Here is a 22,249-nt window from a genome sequence, read left to right on the forward strand (position 1 = left end):
GGTATAATAAAACAGACACTTCACTCAATGCCACCACTCAATAACAGTGTCAGACAAAATGCCAACGCTACCGAATGAAGCCAATTCCATCCAAATTGCAGTCATCTAACCCTAATGCTGGACCCTCCTCCGACCCACACACAATAAAACAAACAGAAAAACAAATGAACAAAACCAGTGCAGCTGATAGAACAATAAAAGATAAATTCCTCTCCGAGTTTCTACCGAGCAATTCAATACGAGAAAATGCATCCCAAGCATACCTAGCAACACTCAACTTTTTCATTACGGGAATAGAGCTATACAATCCTACTCGCCATTGAACCAACCACATACCGTGACACTGGCACTAAACACAGACAGCACTCCAATCCTCCCAATGCCACGGCTAAACAGACCCCCAGGATACCGGACACTGCAGCGCACAGTAAGAGCTCACCGGCTGGTACAGGAACAAGGTTAAGGGCTTCCTTTTCTTTATCTTAAGACAGTCTATGTTCCGTCTGCATTGTCTTCAAGACCTCCTAGGCTAAATTGGTAACCATGCTCCCTCTCATCAAGCCTACCCCTTCATGCTGAACTCTTGCATCTAGTCTATAATAGTAGCTGGCCATCACATAAGCTATTCTTGAAATATATACTGTATGCATAAAAAAGACAAAAACGAGGCTCACACTTCTTTCTAGATCTAAAATGAAGGCAGATAGCCATGCACACTGCAAAGCGATTATTGATGGTGGCTATACTTGATATAAAGCCAACCACCCTTACTGCTAGGCTATTCAGGAACATTACTATACAGAGGACTAGCCTTTTTCTTTTGAATGTGGATTCAACCTAACCCTGTTCCTCAAAACTGGGACAATTCCCAGTCTTGACAACACTACCCTGTGTCTGAAATCCATTTCGGACACAAGGGAAAGACCCCAGCACCATCCCCACTGGATAACCAACTAGCGTTCACGATGCTGACACAACGCGTTGATCAAAGTGTCACGTATAGAAAGCATACGCACCTTACATCGGGATAACACTCGAGTATAGGCTATGAAAGAGAAATGCCATTTTGGTTTCAGACAAGCACAAATCTGAGACCCAGCTAAGATGTTAAGACATCCGTATTGCTATACAACACCGTTGTATATTCTGTGGCATTAAAACTGTCTTTAAAAAGGTCAAAGTTAAAACTAGCCTCACTCAAAACTGCACACCAGTACACCGTCCCATTGGTGCGGTTATACCATAAGTCTTGAATCAGGGGAGGTGTGAGGATTATAAGCAAAGTCATGAAAGCCATGCCTACATGGGCTTTTCTATTGTACTGATAATTTATGAACAACTACGACTTATAAAGAGACTCACAACCATAAAGGAATTCATTATACTGGGTTTCCATTATTAAGCCAGTAATGCAATATATGTACATACTGGGTATTTAAATAGTACCAGTAAAAAGACACGTTGTTTATATTGGGGTTTACAACTCCCAGAATAGGATCGGATATTGACGCTAGGTATTTCAACTAGGAAATACATATTATACTGGGATTTAGAATTGTACCAGTAAGGGAACTGGTCTTTGAGCACTGGTATTTGCAGTGTTTTTGTAAATGCCTACAAAAAAATGCAATTCAGAAAAGCAAAATTAAAATGTTTATTTATTTTAATAGGATTTCTCAAAGCGATTATGATGCTGTACTCACAAGCTTCATTTTCTTAGCAATTATCACTGCAGTTTAAAAGTTATAATCTTCTTAAAAAAATAAATACAAAAATGAAAAACACATTAAAATACATACCTTAAAAACCAATTACACGCCATAAAAAAAAATATTAATCTTACAAAACAGTATATGCAGAAAGGCTAGGAACCTTTTGTCTGTAAAAAGTTTTTAAATCCCGAATCTCAAGTATAAAACATTTCATACAGGAGAAAGTGTATCTCTGCTGATGCTGCCCACATGCTGCTCACAGGAGCGCATGTACTGGATCAGTCAATGCTAACATTACAATAGGAAAAATGATTTCATTTTAATTCATTCATAGCTGCATTTTCCTTTTCTTAAGTTCGAAGAGCACCTTGCAGTAAAATAATATTATTCACCTGGATGTGATTTGTAAAGATCATCATATTCATCTTAGTAATAATAATTATAACAACAATAATAATAACAGAACTACTTTTATAATAAAAACACAAGAGACTTCAGTGCTGGTGACAAAAACACAGGTGCCGATATCAGAACCCACAAACACTGTCTTTGGCTGACAATTCTGGAGTCACTTTGTATGCACAGCCTCTTAAGAAAAACAGAGCCCTCCCTTCCACTATGATCCTTTGCACATTTTCAACAGCTGTCACACACACATCAAGTTTATAGCCAGATTCATTTCTCAAGGTCATATGCAGAGCACAGTTAGCCTGATGTGCAAAACTTTACTTCTATTTTTATACAGGGTGATTAGACAGTATGTTTACCACATCACTGATCATTCCAACTTGGGAGAACTACACAGCAGTCACCTGACCAAACACAGACTAGAAAGCCAGCCGACTTGAGCACACTTGTGTAGTGCAGGTCACTGGGCTGTAAACTCCAATCCAGATCCACACTCGCTCCAACGAGGCACTAACCATCCCAACGCATTGACCACAACCCGATTTCACTGCTACCCATCTAGTGTCCTCGCGGCCAGCGGCTGTAACACATGATACACATGTGCCTGAGCAGTCAGTGTGGAGGTGGAGAAAGACACACCACACACACACGCAATGGTTAAAATGATGCACCAACCCCCTTTCAGCAGGAGTCCGTTTGTGAGCCCACTTGGTTTGCATTATAAATCGACTCTGATTTAGAAGCGCCATTAGTACAGTAGCCACTTAAGAGTTTTGTTTGTTTTTATTCCCTGTGCTAACAGCTATCCTGTTGGTTGCATTGCAAAAAAAAAGGTACAGTGTTTTGTTTGTAGCACCGCGGATTTAACAAAATAACAACACACACACGAACGAAGAAACGCACAACCCCAAGGTCTTATTAAAAAATAAGACACGTTGATGCTTTAGAGCAGTGGTTCCCGACCCTGGTCCTGGGGACCCCCCATCTTTTCATTCCAACCGAGCTACTTCACTAGACCCTTAATTCAACTGTTACGTTGTTTAATTAGACCTTTCGAATTGTTTTCAGCTCTTAAAATGGTTGCAGATTTCAAGTTCGCCGCAACATTTTATAAGTAACTTGAACTCCGCAACTTTTAAAAAGCTAATTCAGCAAATGATCAGGTCTGTGAAGAGTCTAGTTAAGAGACTGAGAGCTCAGTTAGAACCATCAGGGGCTCCCCAGGACCAGGGGTTGAGAAGCCCTGCTTTAGGAATATTGCTACCTTTGGGTGTTGGACATCCCTGTGTACAAGAGCACCAAGTTTATTTCTTTGAACTCCCAGGCACAGTTCTGAGTCGGACTGATAGCACCAGGTACAGGCTAGAAAAAAGAAATCAGACAGAGCTTCAGAAAAAGGCCCTGTACTCTACACTGCTTTGCTGGAATTAAATAAAGCCAATAACATCAACAACCAAAAAAATAAGAAGGATAAATATCTAAATTATAAACAATCATACAGCCGAGAGGAGGCAGACCCCACCCCCCACCCCCCACATTCACAGTAACAATAATTATTTTGCTCTACAAATAATCTATCCCCAGTAGTATTGGACATCCTTTAAGGCTGGGCTGGCTGTAGACACTCTCTGGAACTGGATTCCTGAGGGATCGGGTCACTGTGTGAACCACCAGGTTTTTAACTCCAGTCCAAGTTTCCTCCGCCCCGCACAGGTTCATGAACTTAAAAACACCCACCCCACCTCCACACACACCTAGTCTCCAGTTTGCAGCGACAGTGCTTGCTCGATTTAGATCACACTACAATGCAGATTTAAGAATGAGTAAATTCACACCTGGCTGGAGTTCGAGGAGGAGGGAGCAGGACTGGAAAAAACTATCTATGCAATCCCTGCTTCTGTAGCACCAATATTAGTAATGAATTTCAGTGTCTGAACTGTAAGCCCCACCCAACCAATCCCAGTCCTGCAGTGTGTAAAGAAAGCTCTCAAGAGTACTAGGATCCAGTTGTTTCTTTAGTATCTTATAGAGGAACACAGGTTGGTACCTGGCCACACCTTTACCAGCCAGCCAAACCCTCTAGCATGTGTGTGTGCGCACAGTGCTGCTAGCTCCAGGGGTTCTGATTAAGTTTTCAGAACCAATACATTCTGATTCCAACCCACTTAGCAGAATGTTTAATGCAGAGTAATGCATCTGACAGACTTCATTAATAAAGCTTTGCCATTATAAAGAGAATCCTTTTAGCAAAAAGGCGTTTCATTTTTAATAAGTGTTAATATGGAATTACAGTAGCATATGACCAAAAAAAAAAACCACAAAGGAAATAAAGCCTCATACTTTTTTTGTTTTGTTTTAATTCAAAACCTTCCCCCTGCCAAAAAAAGTCTGTAAAATCAGAACCCCCCCAGCTATACTGTGTACACTATGCAGTTATATAAAGAGGGGGGTGGGATTCCCTGCTAGAATGGAGCAGCAATCACATGAAACAACAACCCCCCCCCCCCCCCCCCAAAAAAAAAAAACAGATCTGAAATGCAATAACACATGCACACAGAGAAGACCACAGTATACAGATTCCTAAACATCTCCAGGGGCACGGTATATAAAAAGCATACTTTCAAGTGTTCCATTCTAGCACACCCCTCTCCTGCCTCTACTGCAGACAGCTAGTTGCACTGTGTACCTACTGCCCTGGGGTCTTGTGTAATGATTTAAACTAAAAATAAACCAGCAGTTGATCTAAAATGAACCCTTCTCACGATACACAGTGCATGCTACAATTTAGACCCTCCGCTGTTCAGATCAACACAGACACCCCCCCCCCCCCCAGTTAGCTATCACAGTGTTCACAATACAAGCAAACCCCTGGTACATTCTCTAGGGTAGTGCGTGCTGCAGAACTCCCAGAACAGGGAGATAAAGTCTCCAGGCTGCTTTCTTTCTTTCTTGGCCAGGCAGACAATGCCATAGCCAAACAGCTGAAGTCCACAATGTATTGAGTTGCTTGGTCAGCGGGGTCATGCAGCCAAATGGACTGGCCACTTGCTGCCACGTGCCAGTGGCGCAGCAGAGAAGGAAGGAAGCTACATCGTTAGGTGCGTAACAGCCCACAATAATCACCTCTGTTCTGGGACTTGTGAAACACCCACTAGTGTGTGTGCAAACTGTTCAAACTGGGATGAGCCTCACTACACAGCATGTCTGAAATTTGAGCAGGTTCCAAAAACATGGATTTGGGTCATTGTAGTTTTTTGTTAAGGGTGTGGTAATAGTTTAAGATTGGTGAGCGAGCAAGCGAAGGCATTGTTATTAGAGTTCAGTGAATTGACAAGTTAAGAAGTTTTAGACCAAGACCATTATGGTTAGAACATTATCAAAAATTCAATAGGCAAAAGCAAGCCATTGAGAACAATGCACAATACAAAAGTATTAGCAAGTGTGTGTGTGCTTTATGAGGAGGGGCAAATAAAAAAAAAAAAAAAAAAAAAAAATCATGCAATAGTGTACAAAAATGATGCGATCACAAACCACAGTCATAACTGACAAACCAGCCAAGTTGTCAAACAAAAAAAGAGAAATGTACAAATGTTTATGATTTAAATACAGATTTAGAATGGTTTAAAAACACTCATTTAATAAATTAATAAGCAAGCTTTTTTTTCTGACTTTTAAAAAAAAAAAAAAAAACACTCTGGTACATAAAGAAACGTACAGTGGATCAGGCCAGAGCTGAGCAGGTGACTGCACAGTGCAGAGGTCGGGTTACGTTGAAGAAGCGATCACACAACGCAGCGAGACAGGGCACAGTGCAGTTAGCTGCCATAAAAAGCATCGATTCTCAACGCTAGACCCCTGCAAGGACAGCTCTATGAAGCTGCGTTTCCACTGTCCGAACCCTGTCCCGAACCCAGTCTCAATGAGCACTGTGCTGTTGCTAAGCTGGGCATGCAGCCAGTTCACTTAAGGTCACGGTAACAATGTTAGTAAAGCATTCTCGCTGTCGGCGCAGGGGAGTGTGTGTACAGCATTTTATCCACTGCATAAAAAAAAGGGTTCTCATCATTTTTGTAAAAATGTGCACAAAAGGAATCAGTGTATCAGATTATATGCAAACGGGCTAGCTCATCACATTAAAACTCTGGAGAACATTTGTGAACATTTAGAGAGTGTGTCAGACAGGATCAGTGCATAAGGGCCAACATTTTGGATGAAGACCCCTTTACATAAAACAAAAGCACACCTTACAAATCGGGAGACAATTCTGTGTAAACCCAGCTGCCAGACGTTTATCACTGCTTTTGTTTGATTTCTTTATTTTATTTAAGGGACATGGTTTAAAAGCAAAAAGGTTCTTCATTTGTGGTTTTTTCGGTCTCAATTGCCAAAGATCCTGCTCTGTAGCAAGCAGGTTTCTTCAGATCGGGTGACAGATACAATACTACAGAGGCTGAAAGGAGAACACATCGCACAGAATCTATAACCCAATTAATCATCTGCACAGCTTTGTATTTCAAAACCACTGGCCAGGATTAACCATGCAGCTCAATGGACAACAGCACTCGATGAGAACAGGTTCGGAAACACAGTTCTAGGGGTCCCTGTAGTTCAGATCCGAGTCGAGTAACACTGCTGCAGAACAGTGGCCCCTCAACCCCAGTCCTCAAGCTGTTTCAACCCCATCTAATAATATTGCCTTGGTTTTCCGGGACACAAAGAACACAGCACTTAGCCAGCCTTAAATCTGAAACTGTAGCTTTAGCGATCAGACCACAACACAAATGGGGGGGGGGGGCTGAAACAAAAACCTGGACTGGGTATTTGAGAAGCACTGCTGCTGTGGGGACAACATGAAGGGGCTCACCGCCCCCTTTCAGAAAGCAGTGCTGAGTGCATGACACACACCCCCGTGTGTAAGAGTGTGTGTGTGTGCGCGCGAGAAAGCGTTTTACACCCACACTGAACACAGAACCCCCATTGAGCACCAAGTGAGTGGAAGAGAGAGTCCCGCTGGTCCACATCTGTCCTTTGCATAGGTCACATTGGGTTGAGGTAGAATTTTTAGTTACCTGCAAAACAAAAATGTAATTAAAATTACAACAATCTGATAATAAAAAGCAAGTCAGGGCAGGAAACGTCACACTAATTACAAGTGCAATCCGATAAGTGATTCAATGCTGGGGGAGATTTAGCATGCATGGGGAGGGCGGCTCAGACTGCTGGCCCCTGATCATTTTAGTATCAAATCTCAAATTCGTGGGAGATTTTACAGGAGACAATGGTAGTATTGGCAAAACACAGCATATTTTTCAACATCGGGGATGGAAACAAGACTCCTATTGCATAGCAATTTACTATATTCCCAGCATAAATGAACACCCAGAACCAAAGGAGTTTGTTTTTAGGGAGAAGAATATTATATATGAACTCTGCCCTGACCAATATTCAACAGACCCAACACACAGGCTGATGTCCTTTTCAATGCCATAGGCAACTAAGGATGAGGCTTAAGTGCAAGGTGCTTAGCAATAAGTGTTTCCCTGATCACCGTTTCTCTTACCTTATCGTGGGGAAAAAAAAAATAAAAGGCAGCCTGGAAAGCAGCCCTTTATCTTGGGCGGACCCCGGGGAGGCTGGAACTGTAGGGAGCCTGCATGCCAAGAGTCACCCAGAGCGTGCTGGCAGGGGGGGCAGGAGCAGGCACAGAGCTAGGGGGCACAGGGGGGTGGTGCACGGTGAAGGACGGGCGAGACAGAGAAGAGGAGGAAAGAGAAGACGAAGGAGGCAAAGATGATTTCGGATGATGGGTTTGTTGCAGCTGCTGCTGCAGAGTGGGCAGCCTAGCAGAAGCGAGCTGGCGAGCAGAGGTGGGCAGGAAAGCATCGCTGCCACAGCAGGCATGCAGAGATTGGGTTGAGGAAGAGGAGGTCAGGAGAGCAGGGGGCGGGGGAAGGGACAGGGTAGGGGGAGCTGGGGTGTGGAGCACAGACTGAATCCGGCTGTGTTGGGGGATAGACTGGGTAGAGGTGGTTGGGAACTGGACCCCAGTGCTAGAGTGGTTAGGGCGTGGTGCTGCATGTGTCTGCTGCAATGGGGTAAGGCTCAGCGAAGCGGCATCGCTGCTGCTGTTGATAGAGCTGCTCAAGCCAGCTCCAAATTGGTGGGAAGAGATGGAAGGCATCACGTGGTTAAATATACCTGCGAATAGGAGAGGAGAGACTCAGGTGTTTTGCACAGCAGGTGAAAAGCGAGGGGAGAAAAAAAAAAAACAAGACAGAAAAACGCAAAATAAAATATCACAAGCAGCGCAGAGAGACGGAGACAGAGAGAGGGAGAGACAAAAAGCAGCGCAATGCAGCAAGGATCGCAGGCATGGCACTTACCTTTAGAAGAGGACTGCAACATCTGTGCAGATGTTGCACTTCAATTGCGCGGCCAGGAGGTGTTTGTTACTCTTATGGCTAGGAGTTGAACACCTTCCAGCTGCTAGTCTCAGAACTGTGCTGACCACTGTGCGGAATCCACTTTATTTTTGTTATTTTTCAAATTAACTCCAAAGTATAGTCCTGAATAGCAGCTCTTCCGACCACCCACTTCGCTCCCTTCAGGCCCCATGCGTCACCTACCTCCTGCAGTCTCTGGAATATGTCCTGCAATGTGCTCGACACACAAGGACACGCCGTGCAGCGACATTCAACAGTGCTGTTCCAGACAGGTTCTTAATTATTTAGCTGAACCCAAACGGTACAATCAGATCAACAAGGTCCTCGACTGGAATGGACTGAAAACACAGTCACAAAACGAGCCCCCACTGCACCACAGTGACACTTACACTGTACCCTATGAACGAAATGACTTTCAAAATCAACGTAATGTGGATAGGATATTAAACACACATTTGTTTATGGTGTTTGGAGACTGACACTAAATATAGTGTAAGAGTTCCTATTCTAAACCCTACAGGGCACAGGAATCACCACAATCATGAAAGTGGAAGCGCTTTTAAATTCAGTTTGTTTGGTCTAAAAATGAAAAGGGAAATGGCTTACATCCTCAAGGAGGTAGGTTTATGTAAGGTATTAAATGGGGACTTTGACCCGCGAAGCACTATAAAACAAGCCCCCCCACACATACACACACACGTCCTACCTCCTGCTGCTCCCCCAGCGAGGCCAGAGCTGGAGAAAGCCCCCATCACCGCGTGTCCGTTCACCAGTCTAGGGGCCCCCCCGGCTGGAGAGTGGACCCCAAAGAGCGAGTGCAACACGGAGGCACCCCCCAGAGGAAAATGTGGCCCCAGGTAGGGGTGCGAGGGCCCCACAGTGACCCCCGAAGAAGAGGACGAAACCACAACCGGGGAGACCCCTTTTCCACTCAGGATCCCAGCCGCTGAAAAGAAGAGGTTCTGGCTACTGCTGCTCTTCACAGCCTCCCAGTCCCGAGATTTCACCCTCCCCTGGGCAGCCAATGACGCTGCCCCCTGCTGGTGGTGGTGGTGGCTGTGATGATGATGGTGGTGGGAGGAGCTGTTCTTGTCGGTCTGGAATGGTTTTGAGTTCTGGTGTTGGTTGGGGTAGCCATTGTTGAGTGGGCGCGGGGAGTCGCCCCCACTGGATTCGCTGCCCCCTGTCCCCGACGCTTTCCTGTGATGCTGCTGTTTGTGATCCGAGTCGGAGTCACAGAAGCGCCCCCCGAAAGGAGAGCCCCCATGCCGCAGACACTCCGAAGCGGGCTGCTTAGGGTCTGAGATCGGAGAGAAGGTGGATTTCCACTTGCTGCTGGAGGAGGAGGAGGAGGAGGAGGAGGAGGAGGAGGAGGGGGATACTTCAATGCCGTTAGCAGCCTTCCTCCCTGCCAAGCTTCCGCCTACATGTGCAAAAACAAAGCAGCACACAGGCTCACCACTACCGAAGAGCACACACGCAGAACATGACTGACTCAGAGCTCAGCAAAAAACAAACAGCTTATTTCAATAACAGATTGGGCGTTTAGACCAGGACTCTCTAAAAAGGTGCAGCAGGTGAAAGAACTTGAATGATAATGATCATACTCCAAAAAATATATTCTGTCTATATTACATTTGGCCACTTAAGTGAGAAACAAAGAGACATGTGCAGCACAGGAATGGGGGGAAAAAAAGACTCCTATTTCATAGCAGTTTCACTCCATTCCAGGTTTTACTATGAGCTCGATTACCCACAACATATAGGTAACAAGCTCAGGTGTTTTATTAATCATAGTAAAAACCAGAAATAGATCAAACCGCTATGCAGTGGGAGTCTTATTGAATCCCCCTCCCCCTTTATCTTCCATCAGGACTTTTTAACCCATGTCTTAAACTATTATAAAAATAAACAAAAAACAGTGGCTCCTCCAGCAATATAATAAATGCACTGCCACTTACCCTTGTCTCTGTCCCCTGCCTTGATGGGGCTGCTCTCCAAGGAGATGGTCGCAATCTTCCTCTCAATGCTACAACAGAGAAAGAGAACTGCTTAAAAAAATGAAAACTCAACAAAGGGGCTCCTGAAGATATACAGGGTGCTTTGCAAATGTCATGCTGCAGACTGAGCTTGAAATTTGAAATTTTGGTGTACGCTTACAGTCAGGCAAGGTAATTAAGTCTGTCGGAATGAAGCTTGGAACGGCAGTGCTCCACCCCCCGCCTCCCCTAGGCCAGACAGTGTTAGAGACACTGAAGGCACACAGACTTCAGCAAACGTTTGTCAGGGATTTATTTTGTTTCTGAATGCAGGTTACCGCATGCTGCCGCTGTCGTCCTGGAAGCCACAGTGCTCTTCGTCAGAGCTGGATGCGGGGCAGGAGGAGTAGCGTCTCACCCCGTTCAGCTCCAGGGGCCGCTCCCTCTTGAGCACGGGGGGCTGGTCCAGGTTCGGAACGGGGGAGTTCTTCAGAGAGTTCTCCGGGGACGAGATGGCTGCGATTTCTAAAGGCTGGTTTATGTTGTTCACCTGAAAAAAATCAACAGAAACACATTATAATGTGTATTCTGCATTACCTACACAATGAAACACGGACTGCCACGCAGCATTGCTATACATCTGTAATAGGGCTACATCTGAAAAGAAAGCGAATAAATTCAAAAGATAAATGTTGACCAGAAGTCTTTTACAGAGTCTTCAACTGTTGAAATGTTTCTCAATTAATTTGTTACATTTCTGTTATGAATTTCTAAATTCTGCATTGCTAAACAGATGTTCAAGGTCTCAAGAGCAATTCTGAGCGGCCCCTGCAACAACCAAGGTAAGTTATTGATATTGAAGTGCTTATCAAAATCTTCATTACAGACAAAAAAACACACAGCATGGGCACCAGGAGGACACTGCCAGGTTGCATATACAGACCTTAAGTATATGCTGACAGTTACACCTCTAATGGGAATGCAGAGTTATAATGCAATGTTGTAGCCTTTAGCAAAGTCACACTAAAAAACACTATTCAGAATCTTCCTTCCTCACCATGGAGTTGATATTGAGAGGGGACCCCGAGGCGTGGGTGCCGAGTCCCGGGACGGGTTTGCGTTTGGGGGAGCCCCCCATGGATGTGGTCCCTGTTGAGCCACGCTTCCTCCTACCACGCTTCCTGCCCTCCAGAGCGTGGCCCAGGCTGGCTGGGGGTCCCTGCTTGGCAGAGGAGGGCTGTTTGCCCCCCAGAGCCCCTGAAGAGGCAGAGGCTGAGAAAAAGATCCTCCTCTTGGCTTCGCTCTCCAGCAGTTCCATGTCCGACCCCAGCTCCCTGTTCCCCCCCTCAGGTAGGATTCTGGGGGGCCCGTCAGCGTACTGCAGCACCCCTCCTGTACTGTGGAGCCCCCCTCCGCCTTCGCTTCCCCCCAGCTGGGGGCTGCCGGGAGAGGCCTGCCCCGAGCTGCGCGCCTGCATGACCAGGAAGGAGGACATCTGCGGCGGGGAGCCCCGGGACACTGGGGATCCGTCCAGGGAGCTGGAATCCAGGGAGAAGCAGCCCAAGCCTGGATGGGAGCCTCCATTCACAGTCATGGAGCCGGAGCCAGAAAAACCTGCTCAAAAAACCCCCAGAGACACAAGAAGGTTAGGCTGCAAAACAGGGTTAAACTAGTAAACAATGCAAAATGCACAAGGTTTATGTATTCTGCAAATAATCGTGGACATACTGTAAAACACACACATTTATATTTATATAGATAGATATAATTAAATAATTAAAAAAATAAAAAGAAACAAATAAAAAGAAATAAATAATTGAACGCATTATGGGGTCTATTACATTGAACTAAAACCATGACAGATCTTTATACAGCTTCTGTTTAAATATTAAACCAGGGCCAAAAAAAGGGCCAATTTTTTTTTTTTCAATTCCTCTTTTAAATCCCATTATACACTGCTGTAACAATTACTATATTTCACACAATTATTGTTCTGAGATTCATCCTTTTTACAAAGGAGCTCCTCTAAAAACCTTATATTAAAAAAATATATTAATGTTTGTGAGAGTAGCCGTCTGTGACAGGCTGGAGATCGAGACGGAGGTTGAAGCCGATCAATACACCCTGCAGGTGAACAGGATTTACTTACATATCAACACACCGAACAGCTCACGTGACACTACCAGCAATGGCACCGCACAGAACACAATGTACGAAAACTTTGGTGGGATCTACAATCTCTGAACTAATCATCTCAGTTCAATAAACAAACTCTGGCTACTTGCCCAGATGTCGGCGGTTTTGACTTGGTTGCTCACTGTTCGGTTTCCAACCCTAGTTTTGGTTCTCTCTCTCACGCACACACACTGTGCTGAAGAGCTTGATCATGGTGGATAAACTGTTAGAAATGATGTGTGACGGGTGGATACGCAACGGATTACTGTATTTAGATTCACCACCACTAAGATCAACTGAATAGACCTGCTCATATCTCCAAGCGAGACTCGCTAATCTCCAACAGCTAGCAGGTGATGGGGTCACAGGTCTACTGACATCTCTTTGAAAAACAACACCCACATGACAAGCAGCCAACCCAGTTACTCGGAGACCCAGCCCCCCCACCTCGCCCCAGGCAGCCTTACCTGAGGTAGGTGTGTGCAGCAGTTTCTGTCCCGTCGCGCTGCCGTTGGTCTGGCAGGTGGAGCTGCTCAGCTTGTCAGGGTAGCCCGGGTCTCGGGTCTGTGGGACCGGACTAGGCGTGCTCCTCTGTAAAACCGGGGCAGACAACGTCACTTACCATCTCAAGATCAAGTAAAGGGGATGATGCACTTTGAAAGGGAGGAAAGTTTGCAAAGCACACTGCAAAAGTTAGAGTGCTGCAGATAAGAGATGAGATAACAGCTGCATAGGACTAAGGAGCAAGTAGCAGCAGTGTGGTTCCAAGTTCTGTTGCCAATATATTTTCTTTTTTTCTCCCCCACTAGTGTCATCTCTACAACATTGCAGCAATGGAACTTGAGACAGGGAACAAGTGTAGGAAAAAGGTGATGGCGAAAAGAGAGAAACAGCCGTTTAAGCCATTTAATGTTTGCGATACCACGCTGCATCAGCGGGGTGGGCGTGGCTGGCAATCGAGTGCAGTGGCAACTCACCAGTTTCTACGCACGAGGGAATACAGACAAAATGAAGATACGAATGAGGGGGCTGGAGGCAGTGCAGGTCCTGCTCAAGTTGCTCTGGACAGAACCAGCGTTGCCAAGGGTGCAGGGAGTAGGGCGATGGGATGGTAGCGACACACTCACCAGTTTCTCTGCACGGCTGGGCAGTACCACACTTGCCAGGGGAATGCTGACTGGCAGCTTGCAAGGGTGCACCGTGCTCAAGGGGATACTGATGGGGAGGCTGGTGATGGTGTCGGCAGCTCCAGGGGGGATTCTCTCTTTACAGCCCTGAGGGGATGGAGGAGGAGTGGGAAGGGAGGGAGGAGGGGAGAAGGTGGAAGACACATGGAGAGAGACAGAGGAGGGTGAAATACACTGATAAAACATGAAGCATTTCCATCCCTGCAAAACCGTGTATAATTAAAAAAAAAAAAAGAAAACAGCAAGCAAGGAAGAAGATGATTTCATTGCAATCATAATTTCGAGTTTGTACGAGAGAGACAGATATGCATTCAGTGTAGAGCTTAAAGTGTGTGTGTGTGTGTGTAACAATTTTACTGAAACGATTGTCCCAATTTGATACGTAATTGAGTTACTAAAACTGTATTGTGAGAATGGTGGACTGTTATACTGAATGAGAATGAATTGCTGTCCCCTTGAAAAGAACAAGAACTGCAACATTTTCTACAATGAAAAGGAAGCCCGAGTCTCATACAGAGTGAGACGGGACAGGCGCTCAGCAGGTACCTTGCTGTCAGCAGTCTTGGCCGCCCCGCTCTGTAGGCTCCCAGGTGAAGGGGGCGATGGGAAGGTTTGCCCGTGTTTCAGTCCCGGGGTGAGTGGAGACAGAGCCCCATCCCTTCCGGCCTCGCCTCTGCAGAGAGAGAAACCAACAAAATCAGACAGACCCTCGCACGATGCTGCAACTCTAATGTGTATTCTGAAAGAGTCAGGGGTAATAAAACTATTAAATTAGAACTAATTATATACTAACAAAAAAGACAATAAAATGTATTTATGAATGTCATTAAACGGTATTACATTTTATTGTCTTGGTTCAAACACATATACAGACATTTACAATAATAAAGCAAAGCAGATTTACACTTTACACACAAAAAAAAGATACAAATGTACTGAAAGCCCTCTTAATACTGTCAATGAATACCCCTCCCCTGTGCACCTCACCTGTGCAGCCCCAGTGCAGCTCTCTGGCCCCAGCTGGGCTCCTGGTTGAGGTGTCTCCGCAGTGCAATCTTGGCCGGTGAGAAGCGTGTGTAATCGGGCTGGGCGTAACTGGGCAGTCTCTGCCTGGCTCCGGGGGTAGGGGGAACGATGTCTTGATCGTGAGAGGAGGGCAGGTACTGCGAGACGAGCTCTGCTTTGCCCCCCCTGTCAAACCCGTCGCCCCCGTTCATGGACAGCTCTGGGCTCAGCCCGTTGACGGTCGGCAGGGGCAGCTTGGACACCTCCATGTCCAGGTAGGGGGGCTGCAGGTCCAGGCAGGGGGGTCCCTTTCCTCTGTAGTGGGTAGGCAGGGTGTCCTCACAGGGGCTGTACGACTTGAGCTGCATCAGCTCCTGTTGGCGCTGGCTCTTCTCCAGCTCTACAATGCTGATCTGAAGACACCACAGCGAAAGTGGATTAAGTTAAACGTTTTGATTATAAAATAACAAGTGGTGTTTGCATTCAGGTTTAAAGCAGTGTTGTAACTTAAGGTTTTAAAATCGAAGATCTTTTGGTTATTTTCTAGTTCCATATACTGCAATTAGGCAGATGGAAACAGGACTCCCATTGCATAGCAGTTTGATCCATTCCTGGTTTTATTAGGGGTTTAATAAGACACATCTGATCTTGTTACCTATAATGTGGCTAATCAAGCTTGTATTAACAACTGCCACGGGTGAAACTGCTGTGCAATAGGGGTCCTATTTCCATCCCAGCAGACAGTTTAAATAGAACGCAGAAGACGAAAAGTTTGTCAACTGCCCTCATTGGAGTACACAGGAGGCAATAGCCAAAGAGTTGTCTTGATTTAAACGTTTAAGTTTTGACTATGCAATGCCCTCTGTTTTATGGCGACAGTTAAAGTTTTGCACACATGGCTTTTCTTATTACAAATCTCAGGCCAGGGATCCCCAAGCTCCTTCACTGCTACTATTTAGCCCTACCCTCTGGAATGAGTCACCTTGGCTTTTACATTTTAAACAGTGCTTCCCTGCAGCTAGTGCCATTAACCACATCTTCCTCTCTCTTTCCCTCTCCCTGACCATTCTTGTCTGGTTCCAATCCTAACCCCTGCAACAAAAAGAAAAGGCCTCAATTCTAGTCTCTTAATCTAGACATGCCAGGGATGAAAAGAAGACTCCCTCTGCATGGCACTTTGATCCATTCTTGGTTAAATAATCCATGATTTTACCTCTTAGTAGGACTAGCAGCACTATGAAAAAACAAGAATATAGAAGGTGATAGAAGGCAATAATAAAGATTGTAAAACCTTGGCTAACACTCCTGTAATGCCAGCCAGCTATCTTGAGGCAAAGGAGCAGACCTGTGATCAAATGTAATTATAATTCTGATCCTTGGCACACCTGCGTAATTGTAATCATACCATATAACTGATAACTGAATTGCTCACCTTTCCAAGTGCAATCATTCGCATTTTCATGTTGTGTTTTACATTGCGCGATCATTACTCTCATTTACTGACCCCATTATAAAAAACAAGTTACAGTGTATGTTGGTTTTGCATGTTTCCCCTCTAGCTGCAACGCAGTGCTTGGTGTGAGCGCCCCCTACCTGCAGCTCGAGGCAGTGCCGCTGCTTCTCTGATATCTGGCTCCTTAGTGCCTGCTTCTCCTTCAGGAGAGACTCCAGAGACAAACTCGACCAGTCTAGCTTCAGGTCCTCACACCGGTCCTTCAGCTGAGAGACAATGAAACAAATGAATAAATAAAAAACAAACATCAGCCTGCGATTCACAATGAATTCTTACACCCTTATCGGGCTTCAGTCTTTACTCCTTTACGAGAGTAACGTGTGGTGTATCCCACTGGATGGTCAACAACTGAAATCAGTCTCAATTACCAGCTAAAAATTGCCAATTTAAAAAAACGTAATAAAAATTGCGACTGTCACCTTTTTAACTCCCATCAAATCATAATCCTCTCTCACCTGATCAGACTGCTTCCACTGTAAAGATTAAGTATTGTATTAACTGTGACCATTTTACAATTCTCTCGTTATAGTAAGACGGAATAAATCCTTAAATTCTCTCTCCCCCTATGTAACCTCGCACACAGGCAACAGGTCTGTCTAACCCAGGATAAGATCAGGTCCTTTTGATCCTTCAAAATAACCTTTGTTTTTTAAGTGTTGTTACCACAACACCTTGAGCTGGTGCCTGCTTCTATCACAGACAAGATAAGAAACTGGTTTGTTTTATGATCTACAGTATTGTTACCTCAGGATGAGAATCCTTTGTTCTTTGTTAATTAAAATACCGATTATGATCACGCAAGCTGGCTTGATCTTCAAAGACTTCGGCTGGGCGACTCCGAGATGGGGGACTGGTTTTGCCTTCTACTTAAACCTATGTATTTCTGTACTCTATTTCTCCAAGCTGGCATTGAAGGTTTTTCAATTGACAGAGAGAGTCCTGTAGGATACCTACAGTACTGTTTTGCTTGAAGATTTGTTGGTGCGGTTCGCATGTGGTTACGTTCTGTACTGTGTATCATCGGATTTCCTTTTAGTTCCAGAATTAAAACTGTTTTTATTGAAAATTGCACCAAGAGGACTGGAATTATTATTTTTGATAAACAAATTTTTAAATTCATGGACAATTCGGTTGACTACAGCAAGTGGGGCTGATCCTTCATAGCTTTAGACGAGCATCGGGAATGGGATTGTCGATGACACCATTATTGATTTTTCAGTGCAATCAATCAATCATAAAGGCTACAACAATCTCAGGACTGCATTGATGAATGTTCCAGCCCCGACTGACTCACCAGGCACAGGCTCTGCTCCCTCAGCTCCGACGCATCGTTCTCCAGCTGCTTGGTCTGCTCCTTCAGCTGCCGGTTGTGGGCGGAGATCTCCTTCTGCGCCTGGACCAAGTCCTCGTACGTGAGGGCCTTCACTCCCAGCTGGGGGGAGAGAAACAAGTTCTTAACAGGGATGGAAATAAGACTCCCACTGCGTGGTAGTTTGATCCGTTCCTGGAGTTTAATAAGACACACCTGAGCTTGATACCTATACATTGTGGATAATCAAGCTTGTCGCTAAACCTGGAATACATGAAACTGCTATGCAAGCAGCCCTCCCCCCATCTCTGCATAAACTACAGAACACCGACGTTAAACTGGGACAAACTCAAGGAAAAGCAGGTGTGCAGACCGATGAAGGCACAAGCCAAAACATATCTCTACTCGATTTAGTTTTGCCTTATATTGCGCATTTTGCAAGTTCTGGATCATGTAAAAAGTAGACTATGGTTTCAGATACTACCTGCATCACAGCGCAATGGATGACCAACATGAAAAGGCATGCAATCATTCCCCTCTCCTCCCACTCAAGCAGGCCTTGATAAGCGCACAGTAAAAAATGAAATGACTCAATTGCCCTGCGATGGGAGTCCAATTAAGTTTGCTGAGAGCTCTCCATCCTTTTAGACTGAAAGAGCCATTTCTAATGACAAAACAATAGCTGAACTGCACAATACTTCTGTGTTGCAAACTGGCTAATTAACTGGCTTTGCTTTTGCTCTTAAGCTTCTAACAAAAACTACTGAATATCCAGCCTTCCCCCTGCCATGGAGTGGGAGCCTGATTTCAGCCCACATGGAGGAACGTACCTCCTCGAGTTTGTGCTGAAACAGCCCCTTGGTCTTCTCTTTCTGGGCCTGGCAGAGGGTGTACAGCTGCTCAACCCGGCCCGACAGCTCGCTGTTTCGTTGCTAGACAGAGAGAGAAAGAACAATCATTAAAAGCCCTCCAAGAGAGTTTATTTTAGGGTAGGGAACCTAAGCAGCAACAAATTTAGAGGGACAACAAATAAAGATTTAACTTATAAACGCTGAAAAAATTCATATTATGACCCCAACGACGTTTCTTATGCCACTCCCCATTACTGTAAATCCGAAATCCCCAATGCCTTACACTGAAGGCGGCAGAGGCTCAATCGCTTGTTTACAAATGTATTACAGGGTCACCTTACACTGCAGGAACCCCTCCCCTGCAGGCTCAGCTCTGTGCCCCATAGCGTTACCCCTGCGTTGTTTCAATCACCTTCTCCTGCTCTAAGATCTGCTGCAGGCTGGTCTTGTACTGGGGAGTCTTCATGTACGCCATGAACTGCAGGTACTGGACTTTGATGGAGTCTGCGAGAGAAAAAAAAAAATCAACCACAGAGCAGCGCGTTATACATCTTGTCCATCTCCCTGTGCTTTTAACATTAGAACCCCTTCTCCAAAACAAGATGGTGCCGGCGATAAGCTCCACAGATGCTGCTCTGCCTGCAATCTGACAAACATTCTAGTATTTGCAATGTGCAGAGTACTCAAATATGCTTTTATCTGTAGACATGAGAAAGAGTTCTAGTAATATAATGTATCGGTTTTCCATCAGCATTTCTATATTCAGCCCAATCATACCTAAGAACAGACTTGGGGTCAATTACAATTACAGCAGCTTTACTTGCTGAAATTACAATATTTTAACTACAATGATGCTGCAGTAATTACAAATTATAAACTACAATTATACTAAAAAGTAACTACACTACACACATTAACACTGTATTCTAAATAACCAAGCAACAACCACAGGTATGAATACAGAAACATGCTATACAGCCTTTTATTTCTTTTCATAAACAGGGTTGCTAAAAGTGGTTGAAAATACGAGAATATGTGAAACGCAACATAGAATTGCACATGAAGCTTGGAAAGGGGTGGAATTCAACTACAATTGATTACTTATCTGGTATAATTACAATTATAATTAAGCAGGTGTGCGAAGGTTCAACTATCATTGCAATTACAAATCAGAGAACTCCCATTGTAATTGAGTCCAGCTCTGCCTACGAATGAAAGCAACCCTCTTACCCAGGAGCTGCTGCAGTGCAGGGGGGGTGGGGCTGAGCAGCAGCTGCCCTGACGAACAGCGTTGCACTTTGGGAGGTAGTTGGAAGAACGGACTGCGAGGTGATTTGTATGCATCTGAGTCAGGCAAGAGAGAACAGGTTAGTTTCCACATAAATCTATTATTAACATCACTGAATACAATAAGAATACAGGAAGGAGGTCAGCTCTTTGTTTAGATACAGTAAGATAAACTAGACCCCTTAGTGTGGTAAAGCATGTATACTGAGGAATTCTCCCTTAATAAAAACTCCCTTTCAAACAAAGTGGATTGTGATGCACTATGAAAGGCGCTATATAAAAATAAAAGATTATTACCCTTTATATTTTACACAAGAACAGAGTTCAGATGACATGTGTACGCATGAATGCAACAAAAAATAACAATTGAAACCCTTAAAACAATATTTCTTCCTTTGTCAATCTTACAAAAACCCTGCTTGTCTGCTTTACAGTGCCCGTGTATGAAAAGCATGGTGTCACATGCTTCACGTAGCTAAGAACAGATTTAAAAAACGCAGTAGAAGTAAGAGAAACACACTCCCATGCTGACCCTGAGGGGGCGCTGTCTGGGACACGGTTTTGGCGTGGAGCAGGTCCAGGGCTGACTGGCTCTTCTTGGCTTTGCGTTCAGCGGCGGCGACGAGATTTGCCTTTTTGGGGCGGCCGCGCTTCCTGCCGGCCATCTTGCGGCCCTTGTTGACGATACGGGCCTTGCGCGGCTTCGCGGGGGACCCCTTCTTGAGCAGGGCCACAGACCCCGACTTCTCATCTTCACCCCCAGAATCCTGGCAGAGGGAGAGAAGAGAACTGAAATACAGCGCCACCATCTGCTTGATTAAGAGCAGGGGGTTCCAGTCCCAGTCCTGGATGGCCAATCCACCCCAGGTTTAACAGATACAACTATATAATTATCTACTTCAGGGTCTGGATTGAATTACTTTAATTAAAAACAGGGTTGGAACAAATACCAGGACTGGAAGGGCCAACTTTGGGCACCCCTGATTTAGAGACATGCCAACGGACAAAAGAAAAACAAAAGATACACAGAGGACCAGTGGATTGCTCCCCGCCGTGACGCCCTACCCCCACGCCCCCGACAGCACAAGGAATCTCAGAAAGTTCGCTTACCTTGTGCTCCTGGATCTTGGTCGGAGTAGTCGTGTTGCTTTTGCTCTCTTTAGTTTCTCTTTGTAGCCGACGTCTAGCTGCCTCTTGTTCCTCCTGAAAACATGCAACAAGTTGGAATCCCAGCCCATCGACTTGAATGGGAAGGCAAGGGCTGGACGTGAACCACAAACGGTTCAAAGACCAATGCCTTACCACTCAACTAAAGAGCAAGCCCTGTAGTGGAGAGGAAAGCATGGGCGTCTTGCTGACGCCAGCATTATGAACTGATCAGCTGCTAGGAGATTGATTACAAACAGCAACAAATCCTAAAACAGAACCCTATTCTTACACTACCAACTGTCACAACAGCAGCACATGTGGGCATGGAAAAGACATTGGAGACAAGTCATGATTGTTTTTATCGGCACCTATTTTTTAAAACATTATTTATACGATGTTGTTGAACCCTACACAGTGTCAATATACAGCCCACCCACACAAAAGTTTGAACAAAGGATTTAAAACAACCAACCCTAACACTTGCCAGATATGTTTATACTGTACTTTTCTCCCACGCCAGCTCCCCAAATAAGATCATTTAAAAAGAAAAAAAAAAAACACACTTACCCTGAGTTTTGGATTTCTGAGACTAGAAAAATAGTTTTCAAGCTGAAAGAGACAATGATCGAAGGAGTTACATGAGTGACACGCTCAGTATGGAGAGATTACTACAGCACAGTCAGAGCGCTCTCTGAAGCACACCGGACCAACAGCTACCCCATTCATACAGTCACTTAGCTGAAGAGCTACAACAGCCAATATTTCCAAAACAAAGGATCAAAGTTTCTTAGATGTGGAAACTGGTTTTGGTTGGGACACCAACCTTAAACACATGAACAACCTATACCCCACGTGTACAAACTGCAGACGGACTTCAGAACATTTTACATTGCCGGGAAAATCGCCTTGGATTGTGTCAACTACCTATCTGTGGTTATCCAGGGATTCCCCTAAAAATAAGCGGTTGATGCAATCCTGGGGGAATCCCTGGTGCTGTAAAATGCTCTACAATGCTGATCAGATATCCTTACTTTCTTACCGGCATTAGCACTTGATAATTAGTGGTTTCAGTATACTTACTATGGTGCGGTCTATTGTATGCAAGTAGTAAGACACTGGTTTCCCTGTCCAGGATACAGAGCCCCTCAGCGGTGATAACTCCACAACCCTCATTATTGTGCCTATGTCTGGAAGGGACAGAAAGAGCACAATATGAAAAAAAGCACAAAAT

At 44.9% G+C, this 22,249-nt stretch overlaps 1 protein-coding gene across 6 annotated transcripts in view; it reads right to left on the reverse strand.

Annotated features, from left to right (window-relative positions):
* Positions 1–1,641: 1,641 nt before the first annotated feature.
* LOC121301560 (histone-lysine N-methyltransferase, H3 lysine-79 specific-like) overlaps positions 1,642–22,249 on the reverse strand; it is a 34,462-nt gene continuing 13,854 nt past the window's right edge. For 3 of the 6 annotated variants that reach the window (XM_041231050.1, XM_041231052.1, XM_041231055.1), the window contains 19 exons: positions 22,099–22,205; positions 21,586–21,627; positions 20,980–21,072; positions 20,390–20,636; positions 19,813–19,926; positions 18,995–19,086; positions 18,562–18,663; positions 17,717–17,854; positions 16,503–16,628; positions 14,892–15,322; positions 14,451–14,577; positions 13,845–13,991; positions 13,185–13,308; positions 11,600–12,156; positions 10,881–11,092; positions 10,525–10,592; positions 9,270–9,986; positions 7,681–8,318; positions 1,642–7,189 (listed from right to left, as the gene is read on the reverse strand). In XM_041231050.1, the coding sequence (XP_041086984.1) occupies positions 7,729–8,318; positions 9,270–9,986; positions 10,525–10,592; positions 10,881–11,092; positions 11,600–12,156; positions 13,185–13,308; positions 13,845–13,991; positions 14,451–14,577; positions 14,892–15,322; positions 16,503–16,628; positions 17,717–17,854; positions 18,562–18,663; positions 18,995–19,086; positions 19,813–19,926; positions 20,390–20,636; positions 20,980–21,072; positions 21,586–21,627; positions 22,099–22,205 (4,034 nt within the window). In that variant the 3' untranslated portion in view covers positions 1,642–7,189; positions 7,681–7,728. The remainder of the gene's footprint in view (positions 7,190–7,680; positions 8,319–9,269; positions 9,987–10,524; positions 10,593–10,880; positions 11,093–11,599; positions 12,157–13,184; positions 13,309–13,844; positions 13,992–14,450; positions 14,578–14,891; positions 15,323–16,502; positions 16,629–17,716; positions 17,855–18,561; positions 18,664–18,994; positions 19,087–19,812; positions 19,927–20,389; positions 20,637–20,979; positions 21,073–21,585; positions 21,628–22,098; positions 22,206–22,249) is intronic. The other 3 variants (XM_041231051.1, XM_041231053.1, XM_041231054.1) reach the window with 2 other exon arrangements.

The sequence above is a fragment of the Polyodon spathula genome, chromosome 27 (genome assembly GCF_017654505.1).
Source record: "Polyodon spathula isolate WHYD16114869_AA chromosome 27, ASM1765450v1, whole genome shotgun sequence".
NCBI classification, from domain to species: Eukaryota; Metazoa; Chordata; class Actinopteri; order Acipenseriformes; family Polyodontidae; genus Polyodon; species Polyodon spathula.